This window comes from Mauremys reevesii, linkage group 19 (assembly GCF_016161935.1).
Source record: "Mauremys reevesii isolate NIE-2019 linkage group 19, ASM1616193v1, whole genome shotgun sequence".
In the NCBI taxonomy this organism is placed as follows: Eukaryota; Metazoa; Chordata; order Testudines; family Geoemydidae; genus Mauremys; species Mauremys reevesii.
The window spans coordinates 13054561-13082414 of record NC_052641.1 but is presented as its reverse complement, the minus strand read 5'-3'; the positions used below and the strand labels follow the sequence as shown (position 1 = coordinate 13082414).

The window sequence follows — 27854 nt, the reverse complement described above, 5'->3', positions numbered from 1 at the left end:
CCAGCCTCGGACACAGTGGCCCACCCTAGTTGGCCCCCAGTGCACAGAACTGCAGCTCTCTCCCTTCAGTAAGATGGGATCCAGGTACTTGGAGAAGGGTCCTGGGTTCCTCGTCAGCCTCCTCTGACACTAGGGGGCATCCCAGAGCCCAATCCCCTCCTGCCCACCTGTGTTTGTCTCCTACGGGCAGCAAACCTGCCTGGCACCTCAGGGCCACCCTCATGCCCAGCCCTTTGACCCTAGGCAGAGCCTGAAAAGGCCTTACGCATTAGGGAAAACATGAAAAACAGCTTGGGCAGCCCATCCCTAAAATAGATCCATGCCCTCCCAGAGCTCAGGCCGCCCCCGGCAGGCCCAGCCTCCGTGGGGAAGAACAGAGGTCAGGTTACAGCCCCCAGCCCATGCCTAAAAAGGGCAGGTGCCCTTCAGCTTCAGCCTGCTCTGGGGTTCTAAGTATGGCCCAGGCATAAATCCTGCAGGGGTCACGTCCACACCTGTGCCAGGCTGGGGTCGGCCCCAAGGAGCAGCCAGCCAGACTCACGGCCAGTCAGTCAGAGGAAGGCAAAGGTGGCAGCGAGCCCAAGGGAGGGCAGAAATAGCAGCCCCTCAGCTCCCCTGGCAGGTTGAACAGCTCCACAGGGACTAGCCTCTGCCCTCCAGCTTCCATCTCAGCCCCATGAAGCCCTTGGGGGGCTGCCCTGTGACCAGAGGGGCCCAAAGTGAGTGGGTCAGCGGGGCCAGGGGCCTTATCCAGCCCTGGGGGGCAGTTCCTCTGGAGCTGCGGCTGCTCATGCCAAGGCTGAATGTGGGCCCATGAGGACACTGGGGACTTTTTAACGACTGGCGTCGCTTGTCAACGGTATGTACTCCTCCCTTTCGGTTAGTGTAAGTAGTGAGGGTATTTGGTGTATGATGATTTTATAGTATCTTGCACCAGGCACCAGCCTGCCTCCAGCCTGACGCCACAGTGCCACTCAGCATCAGTGACCGTAAAACACGAAAGCCAATGAACTTTTGAATATTTCCTGTTTGCCCAGCGTTGAGCAGCGATCAGCACGGGCTCTGCGCAGTCCGAAATCAAAATAAAATGGCAAGAGCTCCCGCATGGGATGTGCGGACCATGCGGCCAGCAAATCCGGGCAGAAGGGCAGCGGTAAGAGAAGATGATTCCTTGAAAATTTAGAAAATTTTTTAAAATTTCCAAAACAACCAGACAGCACGCGCCATAAAGCAGCGCAGCAGGAAAACAAGGATAAAAATGGAAAGGAGGACTGAGGATATCCGACAGTTCCTGCAGCCTCCTATCCCACAGTTCCTGCAACCCTATTCCTGCATTCCAAAAAAATCCAAGGTCCCAAATGAGTGTCAGTCATGCACCCAGTGGTCGGCCCCCAGCCACCCCCCACCCCACCCCCCCCACCCCCGAAAGGACAGGTCCACTCTTGACTTATCTTCACTTCTTTACAATATCTTTACTTTACTGCATGCTGATAGTGCAGCACAGAACTCAACACAAACACCAACATCCCATGGCCCAACCATCTGACATAATGCAATGTGATTCAGATCATCATCATCATACATCATCATCATACAAAGCTGGAAATCAATCCTCACATCATCCTCATAATTTCTGGTTTTTCTGGGGTATTTTATGGCTAATTGCATGGTGCATCCTGCACACAGCAATCAAGCTGACATCAGCTCAGCCCATCCCATGGTCCAATCAGCCCCTTCAAATGCTGGGAAGAAAGCTGGCAGCTGCTTAACTTCCTGGATGCTGACAGCTTCTGTCTACACTCCTGTCTGGTCCCTCTGGACTCTCATGGCAGCTTTTCTCACTCACACCTCAGTGTGTCTCATATTCATGTGTTTTATTAATTCATGCCACAAGTGGGGGACACACACACAGGGGGGGACAATGGGCTGGGCAGCAAGAAGGGCTGGGAAGAGAACGGAATCAACAGGTGGGGTTGGAGCACCCCCCCTGTGAGCTAGCATACACATCATAATGCAGCTCTTCTCTCTGACACAGTGCAGCTGTGCTACGGTGGTTCTCTAGGTTCTCTGCACACTTTATTATTAGGCAGCTTTGATTCTATTTTTAAGGAGGGCCAATTTGGGGACCCATTTTTTTTTTTTGCCCCTTTTTGATCGCCAGGCTGGCTCGCCGCAGCACATGGTGACAAAAGCCACGGATGGTGCAAATGGATGGAAGCCAATCTTGGGGCTAGCTCCCTGGCTGCTTGGCCAGGGCACAAGCATAGCAGCAAACAAAACAAAAGCAACTGGTAGCCATGATCATCCAGTTCCAATGGATGGGTATGGAAGAATTTATGGCCATGGCTAGTACCTGCTCATGCTGTCATGCAAAGCAAAAGCATGCTTCTCTGCCTGCGCTGCTCTGCTGCGCTGTCAGCTAGTACACATGGTCTAGTACACATGCGGTGAAGCACACATGCTATCCATGATGCCCATGCTATGACATCTGCCAGGGCAATCCAGGGAAAAGGGCAAATTGCTTGTCTGCTGCTTTTTTGGAAGGAGTGACCACAAGGAGATTTACCCGACATTTACCCAGACACCACAATGATTTTGCCCCCATCAGGCACTCACCACTGGGTTTCCAAGGGGGAGGGGGGGGAATGGAGGGGAACTGGGATATACTACTAATAGCTACCACCACAGCCAGAAATCCCAGAACGCCACGTGACGGACGCACACCACCCATTTTTTTGTGCTTAGTATGTATGCGCGCCCACCCGATTTTTATAAATTCTGTTTTACAAAACCGGTTTATGCAAATTCGGAATAATCCCGTAGTGTAGACGTACCCTGGGAGGAAGTCGATGGTGGAGGCTGGGAGGACAGTTCTGTTGGGGATGGGGGGGGGGGCGGAATCTAGGAGTTCACGGAGGCTGGGGAAAAGAGCTACAGCTGGGGTTGCAGGGCAATATGAGGTGTGTGTGTCCCAAACACTGGTGGCGCCAGGGCAGGATTAATCCTAAAATGCCCCAACAAGCAACCTCTTGGCTCAGATCAAGCGTCCTGCCAGTGTAATGCCCGACACAGCCCTTTGGGTGCCTGGCAGCATCCGTGCTCCTTCAGCTCAGCATGCTGCCATGGCAGGGTAGCCAGCCCCCTGTCTGACACCCCTAGACGCTCTCCTCCACCAGTCAGGCCTCGCTCAGCCCCAAGAAGGGAGGCTCTGAGCACAGAGCTGCAGTTTGACCCCTCCATCTGACCAAGATGGGCCCGTAGCCCCCCCAGCCCCTCTCCCTCCCCTGCTCCCTCCCACACCAGTGAGCAGCACAAGAGGGTTAGAGGTGTGGTTTCCAGTGCTGCCAGCTCACCCTGCCTAGGGGCAAGAGCCACTTGCTGTGACGTCCCAGCACTGCCGCAGCCACGGTCCCCACCCTCCCCTGTTCCTTAGGGCCGTGGGCCTGTCCCTGCTCCCACTGAAGCCAATGGAAAAACTCCCACTGGCTTTCAGGAGCTGCAAGATCAGACCTGCTGGCTTTCAACGGGGCACTGCAGACTTTGCATCTCAGGCCACGCCGCTGAGCACCGGAGACAATGCCATGCTGGGACTCAAGAGAGCTGGGTTCTGGGCCTGGCTCTGCTATGGACAGGCCATTCTCCATCTACCTGCCTCTGCTTCCCCACCCACAGCTTGGGGGGTAGCTGGCCTGCCTGCCTTTGGGAAGCGCGGTGAGATCCGGGGCAGCGTGGGAGGTGCTGCAGCGTATTCCTGCTCAGGGCCCCATAGGATCAATGCGACCCAAGCCAGCAACTCTAATAATGGAGCCCACGGAGTGAGACCGGCATCCCCACGTGGGTATCAGCGATTGCAGATGGTGGTAGGCTGCCGTTACATCACTCCATTGACTGTGCCGTAGGAGAAGGGAGAGGAGAGGGGTTATCCACTGGCCCAACACTCACCACATGGCTCTCACGCTGCTCCATTCTGCCCATGCCACTAAAGGCTCCATCAACCACTGCTGATCCCCAGACCAGGTACCACAGCGATGGGCCCGGTACAAAACCAACGTCCCTAGGCAGATAAGACTAGGCAGCGAGAGCATCGTTTGAGAACACAGGACTGCAAGGGACTTCTTGGGTCAGCGAGTCCAGTGCTTTGCTGTCACAGGCAACCCCGTCATAGACTCCTGTTCAAAAACGGATCAACCTCCATCTTCAGACTAGCTAGGGCTTGTCAGAGGCCATGTGGTCCCAGCCCACAGACTCTGAAGGATCATTCATGCTGAGTAACACATACACTGTAAGCTCAGAGCCTGTCTCTTCCCATGTGTTTGTACAGCACCAAGCACAGCGTGGCCTTGCTCCTGACTGGGCTGGGTGCAGCCATACTACCAATGACTAGCTCCACTATTTTTCCACTTTGAAAAGCCACTGTAGTTCTCAGGAATGGTGCTAGATGATTAGCCCTGCAGCTGGGAGCCCTCGAGGTACCTCATAGACTTAGAATCATAGACTTTAAGGTCAGAAGGGACCATTATGATCATCTAATCTGACCTCCTGCACAACACAGGCCACAAAATCTCACCCACCCACTCCTGTATCAAACCTGTGTCTGAGCCACTGAACTCCTCAAATCATGGTTTAAAGACTTCAAGGTGCAGAGAACCTTCCAGCACGTGACCCGTGCCCCGTGCTGCAAAGGAAGGCGAACCCCGCCCCCCCAGGGCTTCTGCCAATCTGCCCTGGAGGAAAATTCCTTCCCGACCCCAAATGTGGCAATCAGCTAAACCCTGAGCATGTGGGCAAGACTCACCAGCCGGACACCCAGGAAAGAATTCTCTGTAGTAACTCAGATCCCACCCCATTTAACATCCCATCACAGGCCACTGGGCATATTTACCACTAATAGTCAAAGACAAATTAATTGCCAAAATTAGGCTATCCCATTATACCATCCCCTCCATAAACTTATCAAGCTTAGTCTTGAAGCCAGATATGTCTTTTGCCCCCACTACTCCCCTTGGAAGGCTGTTCCAGAACTTCACTCCTCTGATGGTTAGAAACCTTTGTCTAATTTCAAGTCTAAACTTCCTGATGGCCAGTTTATATCCATTTGTTCTTGTGTCCACATTGGTACTGAGCTTAAATAATTCCTCTCCCTCCCTGGTATTTATTCCTCTGATATATTTATAGAGAGCAATTATATCTCCCCTCAGCCTTCTTTTGGTTAGGCTAAACAAGCCAAGCTCTTTGAGTCTCCTTTCATAAGACAGGTTTTCCATTCCTCAGATCATCCTAGTAGCCCTTCTCTGAACCTGTTCCAGTTTGAATTCATTCTTCTTAAACATGGGAGACCAGAACTGCACACAGTATCCCAGATGAGGTCTCACCAGTGCCTTGTATAATGGTACTAACACCTCCTTATCTCTACTGGAAATCCCTCACCTGATGCATCCCAAGACCACATTAGCTTTTTTCATGGCCACATCACATTGGCGGCTCATACTCATCCTGTGATCAACCAATACTCCGAGGTCCTTCGCCTCCTCTGTTACTTCCAACTGATGCCTCCCCAGCTTATAACAATAGTTCTTGTTATTAATCCCTAAATGCAGGACCTTGCACTTTTCACTATTAAATTTCATCATATTATTATTACTCCAGTTTACAAGGTCATCCAGATCTTCCTGTATGATATCCCGGTCCTTCTCTGTATTGGCAATACCTCCCAGCTTTGTGTCATCTGCAAACTTTATTAGCACACTCCCACTTTTTGTGCCAAGGTCAGTAATAAAAAGATTAAATAAGATTGGTCCCAAAACCGATCCCTGAGGAACTCCACTAGTAACCTCCTTCCAGCCTGACAGTTCACCTTTCAGTACGACCCGTTGTAGTCTCCCCTTTAACCAGTTCCTTATCCACCTTTCAATTTTCATATTGATCCTCATCTTTTCCAATTTAATAATTCCCCATGTGGAACCGTACCAAATGCCTTACTGAAATCGAGGTAAATTAGATCCACTGCGTTTCCTTTGTCTAAAAAATCTGTTACCTTCTCAAAGAAGGAGATCAGGTTGGTTTGGCACAATCTACCTTTTGTAAAACCATGTTGTATTTTGTCCCAATTACCATTGACCTCAATGTCCTTAACTATCTTCTCCTTCAAAAATTTTTCCAAGACCTTGCATACTACAGATGTCAAACTAATAGGCCTATAGTTACTCGAATCACCTTTTTTCCCTTTCTTAAAAAAAGGAACTATGTTAGCAATTCTCCAGTCGTACGGTACAACTCCTGAGTTTACTGATTCATTAAAAATTCTTGCTAATGGGCTTGCAATTTCATGTTCCAGTTCCTTTAATATTCTTGGGTGAAGATTATCTGGGCCCTCTGATTTCGTCTCATTAAGCTGTTCAAGTTTGACTTCTACCTCGGATGTGGTAATATCTACCTCCATATCCTCATTCCCATTTGTCATCCTACCATTATCCCTAAGCTCCTCATTAGCCTCATTTAAGACTGAGGCAAAGTATTTGTTTAGCTATTGGGCCATGCCTAGATTATCCTTAACCTCCACTCCATCCTCAGTGTTTAGCGGTCCCACTTCTTCTTTCTTTGTTTTCTTCTTATTTATATGGCTATAGAACCTTTTACTATTGGTTTTAATTCCCTTTGCAAGGCCCAACTCTACATGGCTTTTGGCCTTTCTCTTAATCACTTCTCTGAGATGCTTGCTCATCCAGCTTGGTCTACAACGTCTGCCTATGAATTTTTTCCCCTTTCTTGAGATGCAGGCTTCTGATAGTTTCTGCACACTCCACACTTCTCCTCCACCTGACTGCAAAACACAAGGCCCTGTCTGTCAGGAAGATGCAGCTCTTTCCAAGATACCCTCAGTGAAACCCAACTGGGAACCATAGGGGCTGGAACTGGGGGTGCAGTAGCACCCCCAGGCTAGAAGTGGTTTCCATCAAATGCAGGGTTTACAGTTCCATTCAATGGCTCTCAGCACCCCCCCATACAAACTGTTCCAGCACCCCTGCTGGCAGGGGGAGTGGCTGGGGATTCCTCTTCCAGTCACCAGGGCCTTGGACAGCAAGGGGCTCCTAGTACAGTGCAGGGAGGGTCTGTGCAAACTTCCCACTGTCTCACTGATCCTGACCTGCAACGCCACCCAGCTACTCTCGTCCTGAGCCCCTCACCCAGCTCGGCCAATGTACCTCAGTCCGGAGCTGCCACATCATCTATCCTGGAGCCCCTGTCCCACCACAGCCCTGCCAATACCCCACAATCCCAAGCTGCAATCCCCAACCCTCTCATTCCAACCCAGAGTCCCACAGAGCTCCACCAAGGCTCCTCTGTTCTGACTGTAACACCCCCTGCTCTGGGCTTCCCACGGCTCAGTCAATACAACAGCCTTCGAACCTGCTACACCCACGGCCGTTCCACTCTCGGGCCCTTCCTGTGTCCAGACTGGCGAGATACCCGGCGAGTGAAAGGGGAGCAAACAGCCACTGAGCCGGGCAGACAACACACAGAGGGAGCAGCAAAGCCACCCGCTACTCACAAAGCACAGCCAGTACTGCCCACATGTACTGACTCCAGCAGGCACGCAGAGAGCCCAGCAAGGCTGCACCACCCACACAATGGACACGCCAGCAGGCAGGCCCCAGGAATAATAGACTTTGCATTGTTCTTGCAGAGTCCAGCTGCATAAATCAAGGCCCCCTTGACAATCTTAATTAAGCCTCCCGACTTGCCTGGGTGTGGGGGAAGGAAGGTATTGTCATCCAGATGGGGAAACTGAGCCACAGGAGTCACATGACCTGTCCAAGGTCATTGTGCGGCCAGGGCAGAGCTGGGATCAGAGGCCAGGAGTCCTCACTTCCAGACTCGAGCTTTCACCCCAGTCACAAGCGAACCCAGACGCACACCCGGTGCACGTGTGCAGAGCAGCCAGCGAAGGGATAAACATCAACTCGCCCGGGGAGCGCTGGGAATCTGGTCTGCCCGTGACAAACAGCTACGGACGGAGCCTGCCAGGGCCAGCAGCTGCCCCGAGCTGGCTCACGAGCCACATAACCATCCCACCACCCTCCCAACTGGCTCCTGGGGCGGGAGAGCAGATGGGAAACAAAACAAGACACTGAGCAGCAGCCGGGAGGGGTCCAAAGCAACCCTCCCCTCCAACAAAACCCTGTTCCCCTGCCCAGGCCCTGGGGGCTTTGTGTACTGACCTCTCAGCGCTGGGATGCAGACGCGGACGAGGGCAGAGCGCAGCCAGGTCCGGTTCTGTGCAGCCAGCTGCCCTGCATGTCCTCCCTGGCTATTTTTACTCTACATATAACACTGTCATCCGCACTGCATGCCGGGAGGGGGATTTCTCACAGCCTCTGAGCTGAGCCAGCAGAGAGACACCTGACTCCCGGGGATGTGATCTGCATAGCAATGATTTAGGGGCGAAGGGGGGAGTGCGTGGTGCAGACAAAGAGCCCAGTGAGAGCAAGAGCCCAGAGGAGCTGGCTGGAGGCGCTGGAGTTCCAGCAGGGAGAACGAGGCCAGGCTCAGCTCAGTTCTTGGGGCCCAATCCTGCTCCCATTGAAGTCAACAGGCAGGGCCAGAATCCAGCGCGAGTCCCCTGAAGCCTGTAGCGCTATTGCAGCTTTGCAGCTCTGTGACTGAGGTCAGAAGGGGGCCCAGCATGTCTGCACACAGAGGAGGCTGAAGTGCCGTTGCCTGACCCCCCCCGTTTCCAGCGCTGTTTGGAGTGCAGGGGGCCAGTACCACAGCTCTGGGGCGAGGTTCTCCACCAATCCCCAGAGCAGCTGTAGCATGGGCAGCAGCAGGGCAAGCTTTCCCCACATGCGGCCCAGCAAATGTGCCCTGGAGGGACCCCCGCTCTAGGGCTCGGGGGGAGCTCAGTCCCCACAAGCTGGTTGGCCCTTTTTGTGATGTGGCAAGTGGGGACACCCCCCCCCCGGGAACTGGCTGGAAATTTCCCCCCCCCCCCCCCCCGCCCTGTAAGGTCCTTCCCGGGGGCAGACCAAACCGCTCCATGCTCAGGCTAAGGGCGAGCGCTCACTATTTCACCAAGTGGGACATTTTTTGCAGGTGTGGCTAAAATACTCCGGCTACAACAGCCTCTCCCTTCCATCGGCCAGGTACCCAGCCAGGCACAGCACAGCTCCGGGCCATAAGGGGTCTCCTTGCTCAGACCCATCAGACCCATCTGTCTGTCTCTCCCCATCTGACGGAAGGTGAAAGCAGCTCCTCCTGTCCCCTGCCCCCAGAACTGCACCCAAACAAGTGCTTTGGGGGAGTTAACCCCTGCTCTGCCGGGCCCTGCTGCAGCACAGGGCAAGCAACCCCCCAAAGGACTTGCCTGCTGCATGGGGGCAGCAGAAACAGAAGGGGGAGCCATCCAGTGGACCAGGCAGCGCAGCTGTTAAAATGCTGCTGTGGGATCTTCTTCGTCTTACTCCCTTTCTCTTGTGTTTCCAGGTGGAGGAAGGAAGCATGAGCGAATGGTTAGAGCATAAGGCTGGGAGCCAGACCACTGGGCTTTCATTCCCAGCACTGCCACTGTCTTGCTGTGTGGCCTTGGGCAAGTCACTTCCCCTCCCGGTGCCTCAGTTTCCCCCCCCTGGGGACAGTAGTTTGGGGAGTTGCGAGGCTCGAGTCCCCAGTGCATATAGAGTACTATGAGAAAGGCCACTCAGCAGCTTGAGTTATTGCTCCTGGATTATTCACTGTTTGTTTACTTCTGTTGTGTGTGATCACATCCTCTGAATGCCAGGAAGTGATGCCAAGTAGTAACAGAGTAACAGTTACTGATCCGGTGCATTAATACAGCCCCTGGCCTCGGAGGCGTCAGAATGGCTGGGCGCCCAGCTCTGGGCCCCATTGTGCTAGGTGCTGTACAGACATGTGGCAAGAGACAGTGCCTGCCTCTAGGAGCTTGCAATCCTGTGTGAGGTCTGAAGGAACCACCCTGGTGGGCGGGAAGCAGCGGGAGAAGGGAGTTTATGGTCTTTCAAGCGATACCAGCGTTTGGATGCTGAGCCATGTCTTCTGGGCAGGCTCCACCGTGGACGCTGCACAATTGAGGGCCAGCACATCCCCCAGCGGCCCCAAGACAAGGGCCGTGTGGAATTCATTCCCCTGCCCCAGCTAAGTCTGCCCAGCCTGACGACGCTGCACCTCCGTCTCCCAGACTATCCAAGCATGGCTCAGGCTCTGCTCTGCCTCCAGCCTGACACGCCCACCCACCCACGCCCCTCCTTGCTGGGGGCAGCGTGCAATTCACCAGCGGGAACTAGGCCCCTGACACTCAGCCAGGGCTTGCGGTCAACACAGCAGCAGGAGAAAGCAGGGCCCAGGGTGGAGGAGCCGGTAGGGTGACCAGACAGCAAGTGTGAACAAACGGGACGGGGGGGGTAATAGGAGCCTATATAAGAAAAAGACCGAAAAATCGGAACTCTCCCTATAAAATCGGGACATCTGGTCACCCTAGGAGCCGGGGATGGGCAGAGGCCATAGGACAGGGCTGGCTTTAACTGACTTTTTGGGACCATGGGTGGAGGGGATTGTCTCTCTGCTGCCTTGGGGCTGTCCTGGGGGAGGCTTCCCGGCCCCCACACTGACTGGTTTTGGCGGGGGAGGCTTGTCCAGCCTGCCCCAGGCGATTGCCACAGGGCTAGTCTCCCCCGGAAAAGGAGGTTGCAGGCTGCTTTCCAGGGTGAGTTTAGGGCAGAGAGAACGCAGCCGAGCGCTGCTCCACCTCCACCACACCCACCCAGCCAAACAGGGCCACCAGGTTAGCACGATGCAGGTGATCCGGAATCAGCAGGGGGAGAAAAAGCAGCCATCCTGCCCCCCAACCCCCACCCCATGCCCTGCTGCACTAGTGTGAGCCAGGATCCTCCTGGAGCAGACACAGGTGCATCAGTGTCAGCTGCCCAGCTCAGCACGGCTGATGGCGTGTGAGGGATGGGCTAGCACAGAGCTTAAAGTGGTCTGAAAAAAGTGTGTGGGCGGGGATCTCGCAACCGGGGAGCCGCAGCTGTGGTAAGACAGGGTTTAAAGTGCAGCCCTCAGCAGCCCAGCTCAATGTTAAATGTTCCCTTTGTCGAACTGCAACCCCTTCTGAGCTCCCCCACCGACCGCCACATGCACTTTGAGCCTTGGCCACATGCCTGCAACTGCTTACTCGCCCCACAGCTCTCCCATGAGCCTGGCTCCTCTCGCTCACGCAGCATAACACACACAGACACACATCAGGGCTCCTGCCCCTTCCATCCCCCCGACCCAGGAGTCGCTTAGAATTATCAAGAGTACATGGCCCATCCCTCTGGGGCTCACCATCCAGCGCCGCCTCTCTTCCCGTGGGATCCCCTCCAGCAGCACCCCTTCCCCATTCTCTATCCCCCTCCGCCCCCTTTCCCTCCTCTCCCTGCCCCACTCTCTCCTCACCGCCCACCCTGCATTCTGTTCCCTGCTCTGTGCTGCGGCTGTTCCTGACCTCAGCCCACTGGCTGCTGATGGCTCCAGCAGGTGGACTCTGCTGTATGTTTCCACAGGCCCACGGGAGCGTCCCTGGTTCCTGTTTTTCATCCTTCAGGAGGAAGTTTTGTTAATTTCCAATCCCGGTCCTGGAAATTCCAATGGCATCTCCCTCAGGCTCCTAGCTGGGGCCTGGGGAGCGTCACTGTAGCCTTACCTGCCCTTCCTCATCTTCCTCCTGAGGATGTTCTCTGTCTGCACCAGAAGGCGAGTCTAACAGAGCCAACGGCGGCGACCCTAAGCCAGAGAGATAAATAGTCACCAGGAAGCCACGTCAAACACCCCGAGGGCTTTGGGGGGGACAGGTCTCTGAACTGCCCTTCAGACACAGGGGGAGTGCTGGCCATGGGACGGGTTTGGAGTCTTCTCAGATCAGCATCCGTAAGTGTAGTTGTCTATCAGAGCCATAACTAACCCTCTGTACCTTAGGAGACCCCCATCCCATCCCTGGCTCCTTCCACCCACCACACACGCATTTCCGGGTTCCTCTCAGGTTATCAGAGCCAGCTGTGCCAATCTGTTCCAGGGTCAGATTGCCGCTGCACGAGCTCCGGCACCCTCTTAGGATTGGTTTGCACGAGGCGACACTGCACAGTGAGTGGGAGATTTAAAGGGCTGATCGATAGGGCCCTGCAGAGCCACAATGGCTGCCTGCAGCCGATATTAAAGGGAGTGGGTGGGGATGAGCTCAGTGTCACAGTGAGATTAGTCCAGGGTCAGTGGGTGTGTGCAGGCACATGGGCATCAGCAGCAAGCTAGAGCAGTGGGAATGATGGTAGATGAGTCAGAGAGGAGCTGGAAGCCCCTGCAGGGTAGATGTGGGGAGCCAGGGACCTGGCGGGGGGGCACATTAATGGATCCTTCCCAAACTGTCCAGGAGGAGGCAGAGATGCACAGACCATATACTGCAGACAGCATGGCCCAGTGGGCAGGACACCGCCTGGGTCTCAAGAGCTCTGAGGTCTATTCTTGACTGCCACTGGCTTGCCATGTGACCTTGGGCAAGTCACATGATGCCTCTGTGCCTCAGTTTCCCTATTGAGATAGTATGGCTTACCCCATGTTATAAGGCACTTTGCACTTGGCGCTAGTGTCTCCCTGGTAGCTACAGGAAGTAAGGTCTTTGGGGAGATTTGCAGACTCTAGGGGAACAGGCGTGTGTTTGGTTAGTGGGTTGGATGGCAGGGGGGCACTGTGAATGAGAGAGTCCGCTGGCTCTGGGGTGCCCTAGCCTGTGCCACAAGCTGCCTGGACCCCAGCAGCCTATGCAGAGAGGAGGCACAAGCTGATTCCCTCCATCCCTCCACTGGCACTTGTGCAGGTGCCCTGCATGCCAGCCTCGTGCAAAAATCACCCTGGGGTTCTGCGTTGCCTGGTGCAGAGACGGGCTCATCCCTGCCGGTTTGTCCCTGCCAGACACTGAGGTGCGGCCAGGAGCTTGCAATGAGCCCGATGCCGCAGGCCTCCTGGGGAGGGGGTACTCGGGCTCTTGTTTTCCATAGGATGAGGCGCATCTTGGAATGGATTAAAAGCATCCAGGGGACCGTTACTGCTTTAGGCAACTCTTCCCCATTGCCGCTGGAAATGTGCTCCCAGTGGAGACGCCCCGAAAGCAAAGGGCAGCGAAATCTGCAGAGCGGTGACATGCCCCAGAGAACGGCGGGGAGGCTTCCACAAGGACGGAGTCTACCGCAAGATGGGAGCGTCACCACGGCGACCCGGCACCGCTCAGCCATGGTGGACAGCACAGTGGGGGCTTCCGAGGGCAGATCATCTCTGCCAGTCACTGTTCCTCCAGTGGGCAGGTAGACGCTCCCTTCTCTTCCCTCATACTGCTCACGGGGACCAGAACAACTACACTGCGCCCTTCTCACTGGGGATCGCAAAGCACTTTGCAAACACCAAGGGGGAGGCTTACGAAGGACAGTGAGGTGCTCACATCTCATTGATTTTCAATGGGGGTTGGGTGCCCAAGGTCCCTTTGTGCCTTTAAAAAAACCCTTCTCATTAATGAGTCCTCGCCGTCCCCGGTGGGCCGGGTCTGTATCTTCTCACCATTGTACAGACTGGGGAAAGCAGAGAGGTGAAGGGAACTGCCCAGGGTCACACAAAGTCGATGGCAGGGCCAGGTACAGTCAGCCCTCTCGTCTCCCACGCCCTGGCTCTAACCATTAGGCTGCGCTGATTCCCTAAGGACTAGAGGGTTTCGGGGATCTCCCAGGCAGCTGGAATCCTGCCCTGAGATCAGCTGAGTGCTGCTCCCTGGGCCGTGCAGTAGTCAGCAGTCACCTCTCTCACCTCTCTCATGGTGCCACTGGGAGAACCCCAGACAAATCAGCAACATGAGTGGGACTGCAGGGCACCAGCGAGGCTGGGAGACCGGCTTTGTGGGGCTCACGCAATCCAAGAGCTGCAGGGACTCCCACAAAGTGAACAAAGACTCTGGGGTGCGTCACTGCCTGAGCACCTCCATTGCCTCCCCCACTAGCTATGCCACGGCTCTCGCAGAGGCAGGAGGGGATGGGAGCCCCCAGAATTACCCCCGATTCCGAAAGCCGGCCGTAAGGGGCTAGCCCTGTGCAGAGCGGGCTGGGGGGGTCCCATCTGGACGTGGAGTTACAACTCCCAGGGGTCTGTGTTCCCGTGGGCAGCCCAGTTCCCTTGGCCAGTCATCCTGACTGCGCCTAAGGGGCTCCGCTCTCACCTGCTGCATCGATGCCATGCGGGAAGAGCCGCTCCTGAACCATAGAGCTGATGTCACCAAATACATCGTCCTCCTCTCTGTCTGCGTCAAACTGAAAGAGGAAAGACAGAGACGGCCATCAGCCGGGTTCTGGGGGTGGGGAGGGGTGTGGTGGGGGAAGGGAGACTGAGAATCCCACTCCACTCTGGGGTTCAGGACTCTCCCACAGTGACTCCCACCTGCATCTCAGAAGAGCGAGACCTCAGGCCACGGTGCACATTGTGCAGGTCAGTGCACCTGTGAGCGTGCCCCATGCTTACCCTTTGTGATGAGTACAAGAGACCTGGACCCAGTATGTGTCAAGACCCTAAATCAAGCTGGTAACCAAGACGTCAAGACCCAAGCTTGGATCTGTGCAAGAGCTGGTGTCTGGGACTGCTAACTAGACCAGCTTCTGTGGGAAAGGCAGTGTCCCAATCCAGGCGCGGGCTGCCCCGACGGAGCCTTACCCGGACAATGACGCTCTTTTCCTGGTAATATTTCACAATCAGTGGGATGTTCTGCTTGAAGGTCTCCACCCTCCGGTCAATGGCATGGGCGTTATCGTCCGGCCGGCCCTGCTCCTGCGCCCGTTTCTCCAGACGCTGCCGGAGACGTTGGTTGGAGCAGGCCAAGAAAACCACCAGGTCTGGGGAGCCAATCTGCCAGTGAGAGAGACGAGCACCTGATGGCAAGACAGTGGTGATCCCTTCCCTATGGGGGGCTCTGGGGAGTCCTTGATGGGCCCAACAGGGGCGCTGAGGATTTCAGGGCTCCTTGGGAGCCGAGACCCCATCAGCAAAGGGCTCTAATGGCTCCCAGCCCCTCCACATCAACACCCCTCCATTCCGCAGAGGAGCTGCACATCTCCAATGAGTCCTGCCATCCCACAATGGGGTCTGGAGAGCGCCGGGGCACCCCTGAATCAGCATGGCCCTGTCCCTCAGGGGCTAGAGGGGTCCTGGCATTCCCAGGACCCTCAGGGCTGAACTGAGTCGATCATGATCATATCTGGGACCCTGAGCGCAGACGTGACTCTCCCTCTGTGGCACTGGCCAGGCTCTCACTGTCCACCGGCACTGCGGGAACAATGGCAGGGGCCTGACATGTCCTCGGAGAGGAGGGGCACTACCATGACAGCTTCAAAGCACAGGCTGGCACCCGGTGCAGAGGGTGCAGTGAGACCAAAGGTGTGTGCCTTGGGAGAGGAGGGGAAAACTGAGACATGCACTTGCCCTTGGCCAATAAAGGGTCACCGAGAGCAACGGTCTTTGTCCTCTATGTAGTTAGGTTATGCCAGGCCGTGCCCTGTGTCCTCAGAGAGCAGAGCCTGAAGCAGGGACATACACCCTTAGGCGGGGGGGGGGGGAGGGGGTAGAATGGAGAGGCTCCGCCAAAATCTAATAACCAGAAAAGGGAAAGGACAAAGCAGCACATCCAAGGAGGATAGCGCCAGGTGAGGGGATGCTCTTCAGGAGAGGCCCAGGGCACAGGGTGCCAGAAGAGGGGCACCCACCTTCAGAGCGGGTGCCTGATGAGGGCGCAGGGAAAAGGGCAGCCCAGGATGGACAGGAAAGCCTTGGAAAGCCCCTTTGTTTATCCACAGCTGCACCTCACCTGCTCCTCGAAGGTGAAGGCCTGTCCTATCTCCCGCGGGAACCCGTCCACCACGAAGCCTTTGGCATCTTGCTGCTTAATGAACTGCTGCTTCAGCTCCTCAATGGTCGTTTCCTGCAAGGCAAAGAGACCTCTCAAGGGGCTGGTAATGGGGGATGGAGACTGAGCCTCTCACCTACAGGCCGCTGGGCTGAACCCAGCCCGGCTCAGAAGGGACCAAAAAGTCATTCCCAGCTGGTGGCTGCCGGGTGGCCCCTGAGTGCAGAAGGCAGGAGTCTCTTGCAAGCTGGATGGATGCCCCTCAGGCTGCGCTGAAGGGGTGATAGGAAGCTCTGGCCAGGACTCACTGGCGGGACCAGTTCCCCATTGGCGATGATCTTGGCGATCAGCTCCCACTTCCTGTCGCTGGTGGCGTGGTGGATCAGCTGGTTGCGCAGGATCTCACCCACCGAGATGCAGACGAAGCCGAAGTGGGAGGCCATCTTGGTGCTCTGAGTGCCCTTCCCGCTGCCAGGGCCTCCTGCCAAGCAAGAGAGGGTCAAGGAGGCATCTGTGCCTGAGCACCCCCAAGCCTTGGCTAGGAGGCTCTTTCCTTGCCCTGCCAAGGTTTTCCCCAAGGGGTACGTGTGTGCAACTAAGTTACCTACTAGCAGCTCTGGAAAAGCTCAAGTGGTAATTGTTGTGCTCTTCAAGCAAGAGAACACGGGTTCTACTCCTGGTTCCCCAGATACTCAAGGATTTATCAAGCACCTGTGTCTGTTGTCTGCGGCATGCGCCTTCAACACAGAGGTGCCAGGGTCGAGTCCCCTGTATGGGATTAGCCAGCTTTGGGCTTCTTCACTGAACTGATGAAGGAGCCTCTGATAAGGCAGCTGAGTTCCCATTGACCATTGAATACAAAGGCCTGGTTCTTCTCTCACCTACACTGGTGTAAATCAGGAGGAATGAGTTGAATTTCACTGATGTAAGTGTGGGGAGAAGCTGGCTGCAGGCATTAAAGGGTAGGAGGCCATTTCCCCCAAAATAGCTACACTAGCAACAACATATGTAATTGAGACAACAACCAAACTCATCAGGAATGGTGGGGAAACAGAGGAGGAAGCAGCCGTCCTTAGGGGAATAATAATCCTTCTCCAGCGCCTCCCATTCCAGGATCTCAAAGTGCTTAACACATATTTATGAATTAACCCCTTCCAGCCCCCAGCAAAGCAGTGCAGCATTATTTCCATTTTACAGATGTGGAAACTGAGGCTTGCAAATTGTCCTCTTCCTTAGTATGTGGCTGTCTAATAGGGAAACCCACTGGAGATTACAGGATGCTTCTTTGTTTGTCTCCCATCTCTATCTCCCCGTCCTTCCTCTGCCTCTCTTCTCCCCTCCTTCTCCCTCTCCCATGCTCAGTTATTCCTCCGCCTCTCCCCAGAGGGATTACCCAAGCTGCATGGCTCATCCCACAGCTGCAGGTAAGCAAGTTTCTCACCGATCACAAAGATGATTTTGGGGCGGGGTCTACTGGGGTTGAAGACGTCATACTCCTGGATCAGTCCAGTGGACTCTGTCATGTCCGAGTCACTCTCGATGGAGAACTGGCTCTGGATGGGTGGCAGGCACCCATACCGGCGGTATGGCCCTGCAAGGGAGTCTGCAGGAGAAACCGGGGTAATGCATCAGCTGCAGTGGGACTGCACACGGCCCACTCAGGTGGCTGCAGTGCTGCTACACTGAGGAGCTGACCTGAGTGGCATGTAGGGATATAGGTGTGAACATATGGATGAGCCAGCTAAGACAGGTGTGCATGCAGGTGGGCAACAGGTGTGTGCCTGGGCATGTGCAGGTGCACACAAGTCTGTGCCAACCTGTGGGCAGACATGCTCACACATGTGCACTGGGATCTGTGGGCATTTGCACCTGCATGGTCTTTGTGTTGTTTGCATCTACTCGGGCCTCCGAGAAAGTCTGCCCATGAGCAGTCCTGCCCCTGATCCCCCCCAATCTGAACAGACGCCAGTTCAAGGTGCAGCTCACCTGGCCAGAAAATGGGTTTCTTCCCTTGCCCGCCATTGATGGGGGGTAAGGTCCACCGCTCCTGGCCAATGAAAGTGTCCCTTTGCACCTTCTCGGGACCACCCAGCTCCCGGACCTTCTGCAAGCAGCACTCCAGGTAGTCGATGGGGTCCTCAGGGTGGTAATACATCAAGCCTGTTAGCATGCTCTGGGAAGGAAGCAGACACAGGTCAGACAAGGCGGGGTGAGAGACAGCAGGGAAAAGAGAGGGAGAATTGGGTAGCAAGATTCTGCAGAGCAGGGGAGCGGTGATGAAATCTGTGGAGTGCTGGAATCACCTCTGCCTGTTCCTGCTGGGTGGCTGCATGGCTCTGGTGTACTAGGAGGAGGGAGGGAGATGAGGGAGGCGCTTGTCCCTCCAGGAGCCTAGCAGGACACGATATAGCCCAAGTCCTGGCGTGTGTTTATGCTCAGAGACTCACGCTTTCATTACACTGGTGGGTGCCTTGGTTTCACTGTGCTTGACGTCTGCATATCTTGCAGTCCAAGGAGACAGTGGGCAAGGCCTGGCTATTCTCAGGTGTGAGGGGGCACCTTCCTCTGAAGCCTGTGGTACTGATGGCTGCAAACACCTGACACTGGGCTGGCTGGACCACAGGCCTGATCCAGTCTGGCAGTTCCTAGAAGAAGGAAAAGCAGCCCAGGGATGTCCGTCACACCCGCACTCAGCCAGAACACAAATGCACCATCGGCAGGAAGAGAAAGGAAGCCGCAGAAGGGCTCTAAACCAAGCTGATCTCTACAGAGATTGCACTCGGCTATGAGCAGACTCCTCCCAGCTTCCTTTAGGGACTCAAGGCAGGAGAAGGGCTCTCTGGGGCGCCGCGGGTCAGGGACGGCAGTGGTAGCCTGCAGCTTTCTCGTGAACTCTGAAAAAAACTGGCGAATGTGGGTGCTGGACAGGAAAGGGGCACACGAGGGTGGCAGAGAGGTAGACAAGCACGCACCCAGCGGCCAAGGTTGGTACTGCAGGCGGGGGATTACTGTATCTTGTGAGCCCTGGGACAGGAGAGGGAAGCACTGGAAAGGGGGCCCAAAAGAGACTCCACCCCCAGGGGTTTTAGCAGCACAATGTAGGAGACATGGGAGAGGTTTGCAGGGGGGCAGGAAGGACCTTCGAGGATCTGGGTCAAAACAACTCATGTAACTTATATCCCCATCTGCGCCTGAATTACCTCCTCTGTCCACACCACGCCGCAGTTCGGGGCGAGACCTGCACCAAGACGCAGTCGCATTCCCACGGCTGCCCTGAAGCAGCCAGGGAGCTCCAGCACAGAGCTAGGATTAAACCACCTCCCTACATAGCAAGGCAGGGAATCTACTGCTTAGAGCAGGGCGATGGGAGTGAAGAGACCTGGGTTTGTGTGTCTGGCTCTGCCACTGACTCACTGTGTGACCTTGGACAAATCACTTCACCTCTCCCTGCCTGTTTCCATCTTTGTCACACGGAGCTAATGATCGTGGCCCACCCTGAGGAAAGGTGCAATTACAGCTCAGCATCCAGGCCCCTCTCTCCAGCAATGTTATACCATGTTCTCTCTGCTTGCTGGCAGCCAGCACGGTGTAGCCCCCACTATTACAGCACCTGCTCTAGTGAACCATGGTCATGCTGGGCCCACTAAACTGAGACATGACTCGCCTGCGATATTCTCCGGGCGAGCGGCACAGCTTCCGAGCACCGAGGTGTGACCGTGTCACCTCCACTGCTAGCACAGAACAGCACCTAGGAACCAGCCCAGAGACACAGCTCCAGCACATTGGCTGTGGGTCAGATTCTGCAGTTCACACCAGGGAAGGAACTCTGGAGAGCGGTGGAATAAGGTCCTAGTTGGTGTGAGTGACAGTGGTGGAATCCAGCCCTATCTTATCAGTGCTTAGCAGAGCAGATATCCTCAAAGCACTTTGCAAATATTCACTAACTAATCCTCTTATCAGCCTGCTGAGGCAGGTACCTACAGAGGAAAGAAGTGAAGCATAGAGAAGTGACATGACTTGCCTAAAGAGGTAGGAAAGAGAACCCAGGTGTCCTGATTCCCCTGCTCCAACCCCTCAGCTCACCTGTGTCTCTCTCAGCGTGTGGTATCCACTGCATGATGTTCCCGGGGATAACCAAGGAGCAATAATGAGAGACAAGTGCAGCCTCTGAGCCACATGGCCACAGGGTCACCTACAGCCCTTTGGCCCTCGGCAGCAAAGTCCAGGGGGCCTATCATGCAGGCGGGAAAATCGCCTTCTTTGATTCCCACTGGAGCTGGTGCTGCTGGCAATGCTGCTCGCTTGTTATATTAATGAGCCACAACTCGCTCATTTCCATGTCAGTGTTTGCTAACAGCCACGATGAGAAGCTGCAAGCACCTCCAACCACTCGAAGCAGCTAGGAACAAAATGGGGGTGGTGGGAGGGGAGCATGGACGCTCCAGCCCAGCCACGGGAACACACAGCCTGTGTTGGGGGGAGGGGGGTGCACCTGGCAGGATCAAAGGCAACTGCAGGGGATATGAGTGCCACGGCTCCTTTCAAAGCGGTTCCTTCAAAGCGCCATTGCATGAGAGAGCCTAGGCCTGGAAGCAGTGAGTGCTCCAAGCCAGGACACAGAGGTTTGCAGGTTGCTATGGGCCCCGTCCGGAAGAGTCTTCTGCCATTGGAGAATCATAAATCCCTAGCTCTTGTCATCAGGCACTCGGCAAAGATTTGAGAGTTGCAGATGTTAGGGCCAGAAGAGATCATTAGTCACCCAGTCTGTCTGCCCTCCTGTAGGACACAGCCCAGAAAAATCTCAGCCCGTTACCCGTCTCCTGTGCACATCTTCCAGGAAGGTGTCCAGTCTTGTCTTGAAAACCTCACCGGACGGAGAATCCACCACTGCCCTGGAAGGTTGTTCCTATGGTTAATCACCCTCACTGTTAAAAAAACGCTGTCTTATTTCTACTCTGGCTTTGTCTGGCGTCAGCCTCCAGCCACCAGTTCTCGCCATACCTATGCATTCAAGGGCTCGTTAGGGATTTTTTCCCCCACAGAAGTCCCTATACGCAGGGAGCCAGGATCAGAGAGGGGAAGGGACTCGCTCAAGGCCGTAGAAAGCATGAATGATAGAGCTGGGAAGGGCACTCGGGGGCTCCCCCGTCATCACGTCACACCCTTGCACCGAGAGCCCTGCTGGGGGGCTGCTGCACTCGGACAGGGCTTGGACTGAACATTTTTCTACAGGGCCCTCCCCCCACGTGCCTTTTCATGCCCTTCCCCAAGTCCCTCCCGACTCTCTTCCCCACCCCTTCACTAGGGTGGGAGAGCCACATCTTGGAGGATGAATTTCTAGAGCCGAGTGAGGATTGGGGGCAGGAAGAGGCAGCAAGACGCCACAGCGACGGGCGCTGTGTATGAACCCTGAGAGAGAACGGGTCAGCCATTCTGCCCTGACGTGCCAAGGTGACTGCAGGATCGGGGCCGCCAAGCAGCTCAAAGGGTCCTGGCAAGTTGCCAAGGCAGCCCTTAGAATTAACCCTTCCGTGACCCAGGTACCAAGCTCTGGATGCAATTTTGAATGGGCTGTCAAATAAACAATGACCTCACACAGCTGGCAACTTCCCCCTGAAAAGCAAACAGTCACGCCCATCAGGGAGGGGACCGGCCTGGGGCTCTCCATTCACAAGCCTGGATCACACTCTATCCCATACTGGAGGTGGCTGGACTCCAGCAAGCCACCTGCTGAAAGCCAAAGTGCCAATGTCACCAGCGTGGCTGAACCAAGGGCTGGTTTTGGAACCCGGGAGCCCTCCAGTGGAGGGTGGTAGGAGACCACAGGGTTTTCTTCCAGCCTGTTGTCCCCCAGCCCACCCAGAGCCCCCCCCCCCCCCCGCTTCAGCAGATGGGCAGTGTCTGGGGCTCCTTCCCCGGGACCCGCCCGCCAAGACCCGCAAGGGGGGGGCGGGGGGCCGAACCACACCGAAACAGGACCTGCCCCAGCAGCAGCTGGTGTGGGGGGGGTTGGGTGGGAGGGTCCCCCGACTCCCGGGGAGAGAACCTGGGAAGAAGAAGCAAGAAGCTCCGGGGTCGGGATTTTAAGGGGGCCAGGAGCCCGGAGTGAAGAACCAACCCCAGCCCAAAAAAAAAATGGGGGGGCCCCTGCTGGGCCCGGGGCAAATTGCCCCACTTGTTCCCCCCCCACGGGTGGCCCTTGTTGTCCCAGTAACAACGTTAGCACTTTCCATACACTGTCAGTTCACCCAGCACTCAGGCAAGGGAGAGCAGTCTCGTGCATTATGCCCACATGGCAAATGGACAGACTGTGGTTCACACACACTTCTGCTGGCCTGACACCGAATCCAGGCTGCCCAAAAACATTGCCAGAGGACAGACAGATACAGACACACAAATGCATCGCATCATTAATATAGATTTTTTTTTGAATCCCTGGAATGCTCTGGGCCATTGAGAACTAACCAGCATGCAGCAGGCAAGTCATCCTAATGCTGCAAGGATTGGTAGCACTCAGGGTCCACAAAGCAGAAATGCCTCTGTTCACCTCCTGTGCTGGGGCCTCTCAGGTTCTTTCACTCTACAACGGTGACATTTACACCGGTACAGCGGGTCCATGTGAAGCTTCAGGCTAAGGGTTTAAGGGCTGGAGGGGCTTTGAATTTCACCCTTCCTTAGGAACGATCTACAGCTTTCTGCAGTGGGGAAAGCCAATCTTCATGCTTCAAGGCATAAGGTGATCACCAGCTGGGGTCAGGATGAAATTCTTCTTCCTGGTGCAGAACTGAGCAGGTGCATAATAGACAGGGACTATAGAAACCAGAGGGAGATTCGGGCCAGAGCTCTGGGGCTTTATGTTCTCATTCCATTTCTGCCTCTGCTCAGATCTGTGTTTTCAAGCCAGCTGTTACTGTAAAACCAAAGGAAAGCCCTTCACAAAACACTAGTAAGGTTATTAGAGTGAGCGGCTCCTGCTGGAGCCCATTTTATAGCTGATCCATAATATTCCACCCGCTAGCATCATAGGAGCCCAACAGTATGGAGCTAATTTCGTGGCACATGCCACCCTCGGCCTTATTTGTAAGGACAGTGGTGAGTCTCTCAGTTAATTCAATAATGGAGACTGTCTGATGCCGGCCTTGTTGCTGTGTTGTTAGTGCTTCATATACATAGGGCCAAGCTCTTGACTCCATTACACCAGCGTAAATGAGGAGTTCATTGAAATCAGTAAAGTTGCTCTGCATTAGGTTGTAGTTTGTGGTCTGGTTCTTCTTCTCCATCCCCCCCACCCCCCATCCAGCATGGCCTTGTTAAACAGGAAGCACATCAATCTGTCAAACCAGGATATGCAGTCACACTTCATGGGGGTGTTGGGGGGGGGGAAGGAACCCCCCCCAAATCAAACAGCTGAGAGATCACTCAAGCAGCTGCCCCTTTAAAATGTACAGCAGTTTTGAATTCTATACCGGATGGTCCTGCTGGTGAATACATCAGCTAGCTGCTTGCGGAAAAATACCCAGATGCCACATGGGTAACAATGCCATCCCTGAGAATAACCCCACAAAACCCCATGAAGACCAATTTGGTCAATTCTGCTCTGGGCTCACCTACTCTGGGTTAGATCCAGGGAGAGACACTGGGGCAAGCAAGAGGAGAATCAGGCCCATTCTCTCAATCCACACACCGCATTGCCTGGATTCGAAGGGCGAGGAAGCAGGCACCTAATTTTAATTCTGCCTAGAGTGAAAGCCTGAATGATGCCAAGAAGGTTGGGGAGGCCAGAAAGCCATAGGGAGAGCCCACATCCTCAGCACGGGTGGGAAATCCACACATGCAGATTTACTGCATCTCTAATCAGGACAGGACAGCGCTGGAGGCAGCAGGTTTCCAGATCAGAGAGGGCTTGGCCATTCCTATCTTCCTTTGAACCTGCCTCTTCTGAGCCTCACCAACTGCTGGATGTGGCTGGGCAAAACATACTGCCCATTGAACCAGATATAGCCAAAGCCTCCTCACAGAGGTAGGGTAGGGAAGGGGACGTGGGGAAAGGAAGCAGAGGGAGGGGTAAAGCAGATGAGGGCACACAAGAAGGTGGGTTATTCAAGAGCAGGAGGATTCAGGGTGAAGGGGCACCTATGGGGCGGGGAGGGTCTACAGGCAAGAGTGGGGATTGGGACGAAGGTAAATGAGAAGGGGGTAACTGAACAGCTCATGCAGGGGAAGGAGGTAAAAAGGGAGAGAGGGGAGAGGGCACAGGGTGAGAGAGAATGGAAGGAGACAAGGGATATTAGGGGAGAACGGACTAGGGGTGCTGGTGGAGGGCATGGGATATGAGGGGAGGGGAATACTATGAAGGTGCTGGAGGCCTTGAGGTATGAGGGGAGGTGAAGAGGAGGGATGTAGTGGGATGGTGGCAGGGGACGGGGTTTGAGGAAGTGGAGGAGGTGGCAGGGGATGGGGTATGAGGGGAGGTGGAGGGGAGGGTGGTAGTGGGGAGGGTGGCAGAGGACGGGGTGTGAGGGAAGGTGGAGGGGAGGGATGTGGAGAGAGGGTGGCAGAGGATAGGGTGTGAGGGGAAGTGAAGGGGACAGTGGCAGGGGACAGGCTGGTTGTGTGGAGGTGAAGGGGAGGGATGAGGAAGGAGGATGGCAGAGGACAGGGTGTGATGGGAGGTGAAGGGGAAGATGTGGTGGGTGGGGGGCATAGGACCGGGGGTGTGTGGGGCGGTGGATGGGAGGGTGGTGCAGGGAGGGTGGCAGAGGACAGGGGGTGTGGGAGGTGGATGGGAGGGGAGGGATGGGCAGGGAGGGTGGCAGAGCACAGGGGGGTGTGAGGGGAGGTAGAGGGGAGGGATGTGGAGGAGGGTGGCAGAGGACAGGGGTGAGGGAGGTGGAGGAGGGATGTGCAGGGAGGGTGGCCGAGGACAGGGGGTGTGAGGGGAGGTGGAGGGGAGGGATGTGCAGGGAGGGTGGCAGAGGACAGGGGTGTGAGGGGAGGTGGAGGAGGGGAGGGATGTGCAGGGAGGGTGGCAGAGCACAGGGGTGTGAGGGAGGTCGAGGGGAGGGATGTGCAGGGAGGGTGGCAGAGGACAGGGGTGAGGAGGTGGAGGGGAGGGATGTGCAGGGAGGGTGGCAGAGGACAGGGGTGAGGAGGTGGAGGGGAGGGATGTGCAGGGAGGGTGGCAGAGGACAGGGGGTGTGAGGGGAGGTAGATGGGAGGTTGTGCAGGGAGGGTGGCAGAGGACAGGGGTGAGGGAGGTGGAGGAGGGATGTGCAGGGAGGGTGGCAGAGGACAGGGGTGAGGGAGGGGGAGGGGAGGGATGTGCAGGGAGGTGGCAGAGGACAGGGGTGAGGGAGGTGGAGGAGGGGTTGTGCAGGAGGGTGGCAGAGGACAGGGGTGAGGGAGGTGGAGGGGAGGGATGTGCAGGGAGCGTGGCAGAGGACAGGGGGTGTGAGGGGAGGTGGATGGGAGGGATGTGCAGGGAGGGTGGCAGAGGACAGGGGGTGTGAGGGGAGGTGGAGGGGAGGGATGTGCAGGGAGGGTGGCAGAGGACAGGGGGTGAGGGAGGTGAAGGGGAAGATGTGGAGGGTGGGTGGCAGAGGACAGGGGGTGTGAGGGGAGGTGGATGGGAGGGATGTGCAGGGAGGGTGGCAGAGGACAGGGGGTGAGGGAGGTGGAGGAGGGATGTGCAGGGAGGGTGGCAGAGCACAGGGGGGTGTGAGGGGAGGTAGATGGGAGGGATGTGGAGGGAGGGTGGCAGGGGACAGGGGGTGTGAGGGGAGGTCGATGGGAGGGATGTGGAGGGAGGTGGCAGGGAACAGGGGTGTGAGGGGAGATGGAGGGGAGGGATGTGGAGGGAGGGTGGCAGGGGACAGGGGGTGAAGGAGGTGGAGGGGAGGGTTGTGCAGGGTGGGTGGCAGAGCACAGGGGGTGAGGGAGGTGGAGGGGAGGGATGTGCAGGTAGGGTGGCAGAGGACAGGGGGTGAGGGAGGTGGAGGGAGGGATGTGCTGGGAGGTGGCAGAGGACAGGGGGTGAGGGAGGTGGAGGAGGGTTGTGCAGGGAGGGTGGCAGAGGACAGGGGGTGTGAGGGGAGGTGGAGGGGAGGATGTGCAGGGAGGTGGCACAGGACAGGGGGTGTGAGGGGAGGGGGATGGGAGGGATGTGCAGGGAGGGTGGCAGGGGACACGGGGGGTGAGGGGAGGTGGAGGAGGATGTGCAGGGAGGGTGGCAGAGGACAGGGGTGAGGGAGGTGAAGGGAAGATGTGGAGGTGGGTGGCAGAGGACAGGGGGTGTGAGGGAGGGGGATGGGAGGGATGTGGAGGGAGGGTGGCAGGGGTGTGAGGGGAGGTAGATGGGAGGGATGTGGAGGGAGGGTGGCAGGGGACAGGGGGTGTGAGGGGAGGTGGAGGGGAGGGATGTGGAGGGAGGGTGGCAGGGGACAGGGGGTGTGAGGGGAGGTGGATGGGAGGGTTGTGCGGGAAGGGTGGCAGAGGACAGGGGTGAGGAGGTGGATGGGAGGTTGTGCAGGAGGGTGGCAGAGGACAGGGGTGAGGGAGGTGGAGGAGGGATGTGCAGGGAGGGTGGCAGAGGACAGGGGTGTGAGGGGAGGGGGATGGGAGGGTTGTGCAGGGAGGGTGGCAGAGGACAGGGGTGAGGGAGGTGGAGGAGGGATGTGCAGGAGGTGGCAGAGGACAGGGTGTGAGGGAGGTGGAGGGGAGGGATGTGGAGGAAGGGTGGCAGAGGACAGGGGTGAGGAGGTGGAGGGGAGGGATGTGCAGGGAGGTGGCAGGGGACAGGGGTGAGGGGAGGTGGAGGAGGGATGTGCAGGGAGGGTGGCAGAGGACAGGGGGTGAGGGAGGTGGAGGGGAGGGATGTGCGGGGAGGGTGGCAGGGGACAGGGGGTGTGAAGGGAGGTGGAGGGGAGGGATGTGGAGGGAGGGTGGCAGAGGACAGGGGGTGTGAGGGGAGGTGGAGGGAGGATGTGCAGGGAGGTGGCAGAGGACAGGGTGTGAGGGAGGTGGAGGGGAGGGATGTGCAGGGAGGGTGGCAGGAGACAGGGGGTGTGAGGGGAGGGATGTGCGGGGAGGGTGGCAGAGGACAGGGGGGTGAGGGGCGGTGGAGGGGAGGGATGTGCAGGAGGGTGGCAGAGGACAGGGGTGAGGAGGTGGAGGGGAGGGATGTGCAGGGAGGGTGGCAGAGGACAGGGGGGTGAGGGGAGGTGGAGGGGAGGGAGGTGCGGGGTACGGGGTACACGGGAGGGGTACACGGGGTATGGAGCTTGGGGCGGGGTTACCGGGGCTGGGAGTGGGCTGGGGTCCCCGGGGCTCTCTGCGCAGAGGGGGCTGGAGCTGCCCCCGGGACCCCCGGCGCTTGGCTGGGATCTCCCAGCGCGGAGCGCGGCGCAGCCCCTCGGCCCCCGGCCCGGCCCCCGCCCCCGGCGCTCACCTCGAAGAGCTGCGGGATCGCTCTGCGCGACAGATAGTCCTGCGCGTCCGCCGCGGTCATGCTGCAGCGCGCAGCGCCGGCCCGGCCGGGCAGGCTCCTCCCGAGGGCTGGGGCAGGAGGAGCCGGGTCCTCCCCCTCCCCTGCGCCTGTGGCTGGTGCCCCCTCCCCTGCTCGGGGGGGGAGGGTCTGGACTCGGGAGACCGGGCTGCAGGGAGGGTCTTGGAGGAGGGGCTGGGAGCTGCAGGCTGTGGGTCCCGACCTCTAGGATCTGGGGGGTGGAGGCCTGGGGCAGGGAGCTATGGGGCTGGGGCTGCAGGCTTGGGGGGGGTGGCAGGGTGATGTCTCTCTGTAGGGACTGGGGGGCTACAGGCTGTGGGTCCGGGGCTGCAGGATCGGGGGCGATGCGGCTGTGGGGCTGCGGGATTTAGGGGTGAGGTGCAGGCTGTGGGGCTGGGGCTGCGGGATTTAGGGTGAGGTGCAGGCTGT

The 27854-nt window shown here is 56.8% G+C and overlaps 1 protein-coding gene across 4 annotated transcripts in view; it reads right to left on the bottom strand.

The window, feature by feature from the left end:
• Positions 1-27437, bottom strand: part of AK1 (adenylate kinase 1) — a 42365-nt gene extending 14928 nt beyond the window's left edge. Inside the window, exons 1-8 of one of the 4 annotated variants that reach the window (XM_039506382.1) lie at positions 27369-27437; positions 17909-18095; positions 17364-17525; positions 16231-16403; positions 15884-15997; positions 14737-14928; positions 14249-14339; positions 11702-11781 (exon numbers count right to left, since the gene is read on the bottom strand). In XM_039506382.1, coding sequence (XP_039362316.1) covers positions 11702-11781; positions 14249-14339; positions 14737-14928; positions 15884-15997; positions 16231-16403; positions 17364-17525; positions 17909-18095; positions 27369-27428 — 1059 coding nt within the window. In that variant the 5' untranslated portion in view covers positions 27429-27437. Of the gene's footprint in view, positions 1-7742; positions 7788-8219; positions 8322-11701; positions 11782-12009; positions 12030-14248; positions 14340-14736; positions 14929-15883; positions 15998-16230; positions 16404-17363; positions 17526-17908; positions 18096-27368 lie in introns of those variants that run through there. The other 3 variants (XM_039506386.1, XM_039506385.1, XM_039506383.1) reach the window with 3 other exon arrangements.
• Positions 27438-27854: the final 417 nt, after the last annotated feature.